Source organism: Microtus ochrogaster, chromosome 15 (genome assembly GCF_000317375.1).
Source record: "Microtus ochrogaster isolate Prairie Vole_2 chromosome 15, MicOch1.0, whole genome shotgun sequence".
In the NCBI taxonomy this organism is placed as follows: Eukaryota; Metazoa; Chordata; class Mammalia; order Rodentia; family Cricetidae; genus Microtus; species Microtus ochrogaster.
The window spans coordinates 10,369,702-10,380,753 of record NC_022017.1 but is presented as its reverse complement, the minus strand read 5'-3'; the positions used below and the strand labels follow the sequence as shown (position 1 = coordinate 10,380,753).

Below are 11,052 nucleotides of genomic sequence, written 5' to 3'. Positions count from 1 at the left end.
AATGTGCTACCACCTCCCGCTCCTTGTAGCTTTGCTTTCCACTTTCTAGTAGAGATGGTTCTAGGGCATGGGAGTAGGAACTGACTCTCAAGCCCAGGGACTTACACACAGTAGACACTTGTACCCCCGAACCCCAACCCCAACCCAGAATTTTGTAATGTTGGTGACTCTAGTTGGTCCTCTTTACTTTTGCTTGCTATATGTTTGGTGTCCTATTCAAAATGTCGTTGTCACAAAGATTCTCACCTGTGCTTTAGTAGCTCCGGTTGTTCCGTTTAAGTCTTGCTCATGTTGTGAAGAATTTGAACTTGGTGTTTTTCATGCTGACAGCCAACACCATCCACTGAAGACCCCACCACCACCATGGATGGTGTAGCCCCTGTCGCTGTCAGACACAGGGTTCACTTCTGGACTATAAGGCCCCACTGGCCTGTGTATCTATCCCACGCCAGGGCCATGAGGTCTTGATTACCATAACTTTGATGCTTACACAGCTGGAAGGGGGTTCTCCAGCTTTGTTTTTGAGTTTTAAGACCATGTTTGTTATTTTGGGTCTCTTGTTGTTTCCATGAGGATTTCCTTTTGACCAAACTGTCAGTTTCAGCCACCAAGAAATCCAGTTGGGTTTTTGGTGAAGACTGTGTTGAGTTATTAGGTCACTTTAGGAACAATCTGGCCCCAGTTTATAGGTTTTTTTTTTTAATTATTTATTTTTCTTTATATGTATAAGCTTGTCTGCATGGATATATATGCACAACTTTCTTGCCTGGTGCCCACAGATGCCAAAGAGGGAACTGGATCTCCTGGAATTAGAGTTATAGAAGGCTGTAAGCTCCCACTATGGGTTCTGGGAACTGAACCTGGGTTCATCAAGTGCTCTTTTTGTTTGTTTGTTTTTTGCAACAGGGCTTTTCTGTGTTGCCTTGGCTATTCCAGAACTCTTTCTGTAGGCCAGGCTGGCCTGGAACTCAGAGATCTGCCTGGCTTTGCTTCCCAAGTGCTGGGATTAAAGGTGTGTGCCACCACTGCCCAGCTCATCAAATGCTCTTAACTACTGAGCCCTCTCTCCAGACCCTGATTTTTTTTTTAAAAAAGATTCTTCTTCGGCGCATGCTTAAGCTTTTTTAAACTTTAAAGTTTTCAAAAGTTGAAAAGATTTGTAATTAAAAATGAAAAGGAAGGGGGCTGGAGAGGTGGCTCCGTGGTTAGGAGTGCTCCCTGCTCTTGCAGCTGCTCTCCCAGCACTCACGTTAGAAGGTGCCAGCTGCTCCAGCGCCAGGGGACCTGACCTCCTCTTCTGACTCCCTCGGTCTCTGCATGCGTCTGTGCATACAAATGTGCACGCATGTGCACACACACGCATACACACTCATACACACACATACACACACAAATAAAAATAATAAAGTAAATCTTCCCATTTTCATTTTATTTTGTATGTATTGTATTTTGCTGCATGTATGTTTGTGTGCCGCATGCATGCCTGCTGTCTGTGGAATCTGACACAAAAGGAGTCAGAAACCCTGGAATCAGAGTTAGAGATGGTTGTGAGCTGTCATGTGAGGGCTGGGAATTTGTCTTAGTTGGGATTCCTATTGCTGTGATGAAATGCCATGACCTAAAGCAGCTTGGGGAGGAAAAGGTTTATTCAGTTTAGGCTTCCACATCACAGTCACCATCAAAGGAAGTCAGGGCAAGAACGCTAACAGAGCAGGAGCCTGGAGGCAGGAGCTGATGCAGAGGCCATGGCGGGTGCTGCTCGTACACTGTGGCTTGCTCAGCCTGCTTTCTTACAGAACCCAGGACCTCTAGCCCAGGGATAGCACCACCCACAATGGGCTGGACCCTCCCTCATCAATCGTTAGTTAAGAAAATGCCTTCCAGGGTGCCTACAACCTGATCTTATGGGGGCATTTTCTTAACTGAGGTTCCCTCCTCTCAGATGACTCTGGCTTGTGTCAAGTTGACATGAAACTATCCAGCACAGAAGTGAAACTGGGTTCTCTGGAAGAGGAGCCAGTGCTTTAATAAACAATTAATAACTCAGAAAGTATAATCAAATATGTGTTGAGTTTTGATTATAGGTTATAAAGGTATATAAGGTTCAGAGGTGATGACTCCAATGGTTGCCTAGCGTATTCAAGACCTTGGGATCAGCCCCCAGCTTTGTAAATAAAAGTCAAAACTAGGAAACCCAGAGGCAGCTGAGGCACGCTGAGCACTCTCTGGGAATCTGATGCTATTAAGGGATTTTGCCTCTTTTTAGAGTGTGATAATGGCATCGTGGCTGTTGTTTAACAGATCAGCCCCGACATGTGAGGTGCGGCTGAGGTGTCTGCGGCTGAGGTGCTGTGTGGGGAGGAGATGCTCTGCAGAACTCCTGTGGATAGTGAGGAAGTGCTCTGAGCATCCACTGTGGGGGTCATCTTTATGGTGGAGCAGCAGTTTGGCCTGGGTTGAGAGCCAGGGGGATCTATCCCGCTGGGACTTCTGCTTTGTCAGGTGCAGTCTCCAGTCAAAAGGACAGGAGCTGTGTGAAGCCGAGGGTGTCATTCTCTTGTCTTCGGCATACATTTTCTGGCCGCTGTGTTGATGATGGGGACTCAGGTGGGAAGCTGGGCCTTCCCTGAAAGGGAGGGCAGATGGAGTCTCTGGGATAGGGAGAAGGACTTTCCCACCCCAGCACCCATCCCCGCCCCCAGACTCAGAAGGCTCCTGCCCACCAGACAGCAGCAGTGTTCCAGTCTCCTCAGTGAGTCGAGGTTTGAGTTGGATGGTTTGTCCTCCTCCCCACTGGTCCTGAGCACCCAGCCTGGCCAGTGGTGGCACTTCACATCCTTGACTCGGGGTGGGGGTTCTGTTTCAAAACCTGCCTGGAAGGCTCACCCCTGGAATCCTAGGGTTTGGGAGGTAGAAGCAGGAAGTCACGAATTCAAGGTCATCCCCAGCTACATAATGAGTATGAGGCCTGCCTGTGCTGCATGAGACCCTGTTTAAAACCCCCTCCCCGCCAAAGAAGACCCCCTGGAATGTGGCCTCACTTCCCACTGGAGCCCCTTAGTTCTCTATTGCTCCAGCCGTGTGATCTCCTGGGATCTTGGAAAGCAGATTTGCAGGCCAGGCCTAATCAAAACCCTGGTTCCTGGTGTCTTCTGGCCCCGTGAGAAGTTCTTACTCTCCACTCTGGAGACGACGTAGTGAGGTCTTCTGCCTCAGACTTCTTACAGGGAATCCTAGAAGCAATCTTTGGAACAGAGCCTCCCTCTTTCAAATCCTCCTCTGAAGCCTTCAAGTTGGCTGCAGGACCTCTGAGCCACAGGGACCCTCAGCAGAGCCTCGGTCACACAGGAGTCAAGAAATGAGCTTCACATAGGTTTTCATGCCCCGTGACAAACGGCAATGTCCCTCTGCAAGTCGGCCTCAAAGCAAGGCATGCCCCCGTCCCGTGTCTCCAGCCAGCAGAGTGAGACGTGGTATGTTAGTGCGCCCACTGAGGAAAAGCAGGCCTCTCTCAGAGTGACCTCAGTCCCTAGGGGGAGGCTTTCCATGCACAGCTACTCCTGAGAAGGGGGATGGAAAGAGATTCAGATTCTTCTAGAAGCAGGGTCAGCTGTTGGAGTTAATGTGGAAAAGTGGCCTATGGGTGGGGCTTTGCTGTCTTTCTGCTGACCGATTGTAAGCAGCACGCTTCAGGTGCCAACGCCCCTCTCTTGTGTTCTGGAACCTTCGTGTAGTGTGCTCTTTGTCTATTTCACGAAAGCTCTGAGTGGGTGCTAAACTTTACTACTCGAATTAATGCAAGACGTGTGTGGGTTTGAATTAAAACAGAGACAAACTCTCTGCTGAAGTGCCAGCCAGTGGTGCGGGAGCACAGCCTGGGGCTCCCAGAGGGTGTGAGTGACACCTCACAGTGACAACGTGTGTGTGTGTGTGTGTGTGTGTGCATGAGTTTGGGAAGATCCGGCAGGGCCAGCCAGCTCGCCGTAGTTTGGGCTTCCTATTGCGGCAGGCACAGGCTAGTGTCCTTGGATTCCTGCATCCAGCATCCATATCAGGTCATTCTGAGTGCTTGCTTCTCCTAGGCCCTGTGAGAACTCTCCTGTCCCCGATTCTTGTGTGCTTGTAGCTCTGAGCATAAAGGTGGGTCTCAAGGATGGCCAGACCGGTGGCTAAAATGTGGCCATATGTGTGAGGTGTTCAGTTGCCGAGGAGGCCTGCCTGCATGACTTTATAGGCACCATCCATCCTGGGTCCTGCACGGTCCCAGGCCATGACAGAGTTGCATTCACAAAGGGGCAGGATAGAGAATTCATTTCTCATTAGCGCTATTTTCTAGAACAACCTGGGTCTGTGTGCGAAAGTGGGAATGACCAATGTGTGAGAAAGAGGCAGGGCCATCGCTGCGCAGGGAAGCAGTTGATGGGGACTCAGTGGCTGACGCACGGTCCCGTGTGGCCGCAGGACCAATGGATCCTCAGGCTATTACCAAGCCTTACAATTTTATTTACCAATGTTGTGTGTAGAGTAATAGTTCCACATGAAATCCCCAGTCCCAGATACTTAGAAGCGACTGACGTATTGCTTGTCTGAGGTCAAGTGTAGACGTCCTTGGTGTATTTTACAGTAGAAATAATAGAATTACACTGTGTAAACAGCTTTTTAAAAAATCACTTATTGTTTATTATGTGTGTGTGTGTGCACATGTTCTGTGGTACACTTACAGAGGTCAGAGGACGACTCTGTGGAATTGGTTCTCTTCGACCTTTACGTGGGTTCTGGGATCAAACTCATGTCTGCCTTGTCTAGCAAGTACCGTTATCCCCCGAGCCATCTGGTCAGCCTCTGTGTAAATTGTAGTGGCGTTTCATTAATATTTTAATAAATAATGCGTGCCTGAGGATCAGAAAAGTAAGACAGCCTCACTGGCCAGCCTTACAGACCAGACAGTGATGACACCTTTAATCCCAGTAGCCACACTAGCTTGCCATAGAAACCAGGCAGTAGTGGTGCACACCCTTAATCCCAGAACTAGAGAAGATTATAAACTGGGAGGAGACAGCTCTCAGTCTGAGATCCTTGGAGGCAGGATCACCATTTCAGACTGAGGTAGAGTGAGGTAAGAGCCAGTGGCTGGCTGTTTTGCTTTTCTGACTTTCAGGTTGAACCCCAATTTCTCTCTCTGAGTTTTTATTAATCATGCTTCAGTAAATGGCTTTCGGGAACGTGGGGAAATGCTTGCTTTAGCACTTGGGCAAGAAATTGTCCAAACACCATTGAGAACAACATTAAGCGTTGAGGGAGGGAGGAGAGAACTCACTATTAATGCTTGTTAGCATGTACTAGAAAACCAGCCGTCCATTGCCCTGTGTGCCATGTGTGGTTCCTTCAGCTTTAACTTGCAGTCTTGTACATGTTACACACACACACACACACACACACACACACACACACACACACACACACACCACTGGCGAGGGCTGTGTGAAAATCCAAAAGGACAGGAAGAAAGAGAACAAGACGAAATTTGAAGAGGGAGAGAATAAAGGGCTTTAGAAGACACTGTATCAGGGGATAGCCAGTGGCTTCAAGGACAGCAGCGCCCATGAGAAGTTTGGCCAAAGCAGCAGCAGCAGGAGCCAGGAAGATGGCGATGGAGAGGAGTGGAGACCATCAGGAAGGAGGTGCTTGAGGTATGAGCTGAAGGGAACAAGAGAGAAGATGGCAAGTTAGGTGGGAACCCAGGAGATGAGTTACAGGGTTTGGTAAGCCTAAAGCTGGAGGCTTTGGCTTCCAGGAGAGAGAAGAAAGGGAAGGCAGGGAGATTATGGGATGGGGAACTGGGAGAGAAAATCCTGAAGCAGGACACACAGTCTGACATTTGTGCTGTCAGGGTGAGCTTGTCGGGGACTGCCCGGACTGGGGTAGCATACAGAGCGTGCGAGTGCGTGTGAACGTGCGAGAGAGAGAGAGAGAGAGAGAGAGAGAGAGAGAGAGAGAGACAGATTGGAGGAATTACAACCAGCTAGGTGATGATGCTGGGCAGCTTTGAGAAGAGGAGAAAATGACCAAGGGGCAGCAAAGGGAGGGCAGGACGATAAGGAGGCAGCAAGGCCGCATGGTAAACTGCAGGACTATGGCAGGGGTGGTTTTCTGCGCTGTAGGTAGCTGGGGAGGTGTGAGCTGCAATTCAGAGGAGGCTCGCTTGAAGTGGAGCTATGCATGTGTGTTCATGCACACACAAAGTGTGTATGTGCCTGTGTGTGTGCCATGTTCATGTATCTATGAGACCAGGACCAGAAGACACCTTCAGGCGTCAGTCTGTTTATTGGCTCACTATAGGCTAGAGTGGCTGCCATCAAGGTCTGGGGATCCGCCTGTCTCTGCCTTCCTGGGGCTGGAGTTACAAGTGTGTGCCTCCACTCCTGGCTTTTCGACGTGGGTGCTGGGGCTCAGACTCAGGCTTCCATGCTGATGCAGCAGGCTGAGCCCTCTCCCCAGCTGCTGCCGTGGAATTTTGCGCTGTGAATTTCAGGGGCGTCAGGGAGAGAGGTGACTAAAATCTCTCAGTACTTCTGCCTTGCTCTGATCAGACCCTGCGAGGGAGGGAGGTGCTGGAGGAGGTTGAGATTCGGAGAGATTCAACTTGTCTAGTAGAAGAGCAGATGATGGCCTTGGAGACACCTTCTGAACAGTGTCCCATAGGAAGGCACAAGTCACTGTAGCCCATCAAGTAGAAGAAAGCCATGTGAACTGTCCTGTATGCTAGCCATAGTGAAATGGTTGTATTGAGTGTGTGTTGAAGTCAAATGCCCCTGCTTATCCTGAATTGTAGTTCCTCCACAAGGTAGGACACCCCCACCCCATCCAGCTCTCTGCTGGGGGCTACAGCCTGTGAGTGGACCCTGCTGCCACAGAGCAGCCTCATGGTGGGCTTTGGGGTCAGGATATCTGACTGTCAGCTCCAGCGTTCATCACGGTTCACCTGAAATGCTTTCTCAAGCCTGGTCTCGTGTGCAAAGCAGGGCTCCTCTTACCTGCTGTGAGGACTTGAACGCTGTGAAGTCATGCATGCTTCCCAACTTGGCAACCCTAGCTGGTCTTCAAGGAGACAAGCGTCCAGGGAAAGCAGCTGCAGACCTGGAATGCCCAGGGCTCTTCCCAGAGCCTCCTTCTGGTCTGTTGACCATACCTAGCCAACTTTCTGTAGTACTGGATGTGTCCAGCAGGGGGCCCACTAGTCCCTTTCCGCCTCTGTTCCTGCCTCTGACCGCTAGATGTCAGTAAAAATCCAGTAAATTGGTGGCTGTGGGCGGGGCCGAGAGAGCCAGCTTACTTTTCCCTGCGGGTCTTAACCCAACGTTTCCCGATATCCAGCTTCTTGCCGGCCTGTCTGGCTGCTTTAGGGGAACTACCAGAGCTGCCTGCTGCTGGCTGGGAGGTTTTTGCTGCTTGGTACAGATGCCTTGAGATCTGAGTGTGGGAAATGAGGTGCCTATGGTTCATGTCCCTGGTCTTTTGGCGGCGGACCTGAGCAACAGCAGTCTTTGCAAAACTTACCGTGCTGTTGGGGAGGTTGCTTTGTACTGGACCACTGGTGCCTGCAACCGCGTCCTCCTGGAAGTGCAGGCATTTGGTGTTTTACTACTTAGGTTGAGGCCTCTGACCATGTGGCTCTACTCACGACTTCTCCAAACTGCCCTGGCAGGTAGAGGTGCTGGGAAAGAGCAGAGGCACTAGGCTGGGGAGGCTGTCTCAAAGAGGGAGGGGCTGGGCGGGACTCCTGGAAGTGTGGGGGCGGGGCTCTGCCTGAAGGGCGTGGCCCCCAGAAAGCCGGTTGAGCCCGGGCACACACACGCATGCTGCTGTTATGGCTCAGAGACCTGTGCCGACGTTTCCAGCAGGTCCCCCGCCGCGTCACCTGCTGCCAGGCGTCCCGGGACGCGAAGACCAGCAGAGCAGGGTAAGGCGGGTGGGACGGAGCTCAGAGGAGACAGGATGCAGCATTTGTTAGTGGCTTGCCGAATCCTGCCGGGTCACATGAGGCACGTTGGGAAATTCGGTCACGCATGTGGTTGGGCTGGGCCTCCAAGTTGCCGCGTTTGGTTGGAGGAGGTCCCCTCGGAGTGTGTTTCCCAAGTTTTTTGGTTGGACTCTGACCCACTTCAGGAGTCCTACGCTCTTTGTCACGTGGCCTTAGCTTCCAGTCCTTACTCTGGGTCACCAGCCTGCCCTGCTGGATTTCCTGAGGACTGAGGAAGAGGCCCTGCACTTGCGTCCTGGTTTTGGGATGGTGTGCAGGCTGGGAATCTCTTTGCGATTAGGGCTTTTCAACTTCCTGCCCTGAGGTTCCCGAAAGCACCCAGGCAGAGCTCTCTGTAGAGGGATTGTTGCTAACTTCGTGCTTAGGGAGGAGGTGTCCTGGTGTGATTGCAGGTGTGTGTTGGGGGGGGGGGGGACGCACGGTGAAGACAGCTCTTCCAGGGTCAACTTTTACAGCAGGCCTACTGACCTGCCTCTGATAGCTCAGCCCCTGCTGGGGGAACTAAGTTCTTGGACCTGGGATTCCAGGGAAAGTCGTGCCTATCCTGCCTGTCCCAATGGGGCAGAATTGTGTCCTCTGGGAGAAGCTTCTAGATTGAGGTGCACAGCAGGACACCCAGGTAACTTGCTTTTGATGCCCTTGCTTGGTACTCTGTCTCTGACGGGACAAGGGAATGTCACTTATGCCACAGTGAGTTTATAGCCTTGATTTCTGCGTCCTTGTCTGTGAAACGGAGGTGGTGGTAGAATCCACCTAGCAGTTCTTCATGCTGTCCACATTTTATGACACTGGACTGGGTAGATGCTGGAGGAAAATGTAGTCTGAGCCATGAAGCACTTCTGCTTCCTGCCATCTTCAGACCTAGATCCCATCTTCAGGGTGCGCAGGAGTGGACCGTGCAGGTCTGTGCTCCACCTAGATCCCTAAGATAAGTGGAATGGGATTTAGAACCTTCGGCCTGGCTGGCACTTTTCTCCCTTCCCCTCCTGCACTGTCCACGCAACGCCCCTCAGGCATCCAAACTTGCCAGAGCTCTCAGTGCTTGTGAAGCCTGGTCCGCTCCTTGCTTTCCCAGGCATACCCAGAATTGCTCTGTGGTTCAGGACCTGGCCGTTTGTCCCCCAACCTCCTCACTTTCACTCACCAAAGCTCCACTCCACCTGATTCTTTCACTGCGGAATCAAGAAAGCCCCCTTAAAGAATTTCTGTCAGGCCGGGCGGTGGTGGCACATGCCTTTAATCCCAGCACTTGGGAGGCAGAGGCAGGCGGATCTCTGTGAGTTCCGAGGCCAGCCTGGTCTACAGAGTGAGTTCCAGGACAGGCTCCAAAACCACAGAGAAACCCTGTTTTGAAAAACCACACACACACACACACACACACACAAAAAGAATTTCTGTCAGGGGCTGGAGAGATGGCTCAGAGGTTAAGAGAACTGACTGCTCTTCCGGAGGTCCTGAGTTCAATTCCCAGCAACTACATGATGACACACACCCATCTATAATGAAATCTAGTGCCCAGAATACTATATACATAATAAATAAATTAAAAAAAAAAGAATTTCTGTCAGCAGGGTGGTGGTGGCACACACCTTTAATCCTAGCTCTTGGGAGGCAGAGGCAAGTGGATCTCTGTGAGTTCCGAGGCCAGCCTGGTCTACAGAGTGAGTTCCAAGATATCCAGGGCTACACAGAAAAAATTTAAAAAACCAAAACAAACAAAATGTCAAACCAGGCATGATAATATGCACTTATTATTATCCCAGCTCTATAAGATAATATATACTTATATATTATGATATTATATATTATGATAATGGGAGGCTGAGACAAGAGCACTAAGTGTGAGGTTAGACCCAACCAGGTTTTAGGACTGCTCATCTCAAGCCGCCTCTTCCCATCCTGGCCACTGCTCTGCTGGGATTTCTCCCTGTCCCTTGTGGTACCTAGGACCTTACTGGTAAAGAGCCTCTCAACCCCTGTCCCATCTTCTCCCTGCATCTCAGTGTCCAGCTCATCTGTGGTGTCTGTGTCCCAGGACCTGGTGCAGTGCTGGCTTGAGCCAGGCCCAGATGAACAGGCCAGGAGAGTTCATACAGTTAGGATGTGACCCCATGCTGGGCTGTATCCTACTTGGCTCCGGAGTGGGGCTAGCCTGGGAAGGGATGAGCCGTGTGGGGAGGATCGGGAGACACACTTGGAGGACCTCACAGGGAGCCAGCGGGGGCATGCTATACTGCCAGGGTGCCATCAGAGTTGGTGCCACACCCAGTGTCAGCCCCTGAGGTGCCCGTCTCCGTCCCTGCCCTTGCTTCCCTCTGTCCATGCAGTCACAGCTTCTGTCTTCCTGCCCTCCCATCCCCCTGTTCCTCACAGGCTGGGCTTCCCATAGCAGCCACACTCTTTTCATTGCCAGGTGTAATGGCTGTACTGAGGGGTTCTCTGTGGGACCCTGTGAAGAGGTTCTAGAGGGGCCAAGCTGGGGATCCCTTGAGCCTCAGAAAGGGGCATTGCCCCCCTTTCTACTCAGCTGGGCGCCTTGAGTTTACCCTGGCGGGTAAACACTGGACTGTGGTGGCCTGTCAGCTTTTGCACTACCTCGTCAGGCATGGTCTTCCTCCTAGGTAAAGCAAAGGCCAAGGGGGAAATCCCCAAATGGGCTGGTGTGGTGAGAGCGGGGCTGCACTTGTCACACTCCTGTCTTGTCAGGTGGGAAGAAAAGGGCACAAACGGTGTGAAGTGGAGGCAGCTGGAACACAAGGGCCCCTACTTCACCCCTGCCTATGAGCCGCTTCCTGACAGCGTACGTTTCCTCTATGATGGTAAGGGCGAGGGTCTGTGTATTTGTGGGTTTGGGCTGCCTGAGTGCTTTGGGCTGTCTCTGTACACAGTCACCATGCTGAGAAGATATGCTGACCTTCCCAGCAGAGGGTGCAGAGTCCTCTTCCCTGCTTCTTGATGAACTGGCTGATAGCATAGAGGGCAGGGGCTAACCTTGGAGTCCCCCAGAAACT

At 51.4% G+C, this 11,052-nt stretch overlaps 1 protein-coding gene across 1 annotated transcript in view; it reads left to right on the top strand.

Annotated features, from left to right (window-relative positions):
* Window positions 1–7,847: 7,847 nt before the first annotated feature.
* Top1mt (DNA topoisomerase I mitochondrial) overlaps window positions 7,848–11,052 on the top strand; it is a 21,364-nt gene continuing 18,159 nt past the window's right edge. The window contains exons 1-2 of the mRNA XM_005354054.3: window positions 7,848–7,960; window positions 10,748–10,860. Of these exons, the coding sequence (XP_005354111.1) occupies window positions 7,857–7,960; window positions 10,748–10,860 (217 nt within the window). The 5' untranslated portion in view covers window positions 7,848–7,856. The remainder of the gene's footprint in view (window positions 7,961–10,747; window positions 10,861–11,052) is intronic.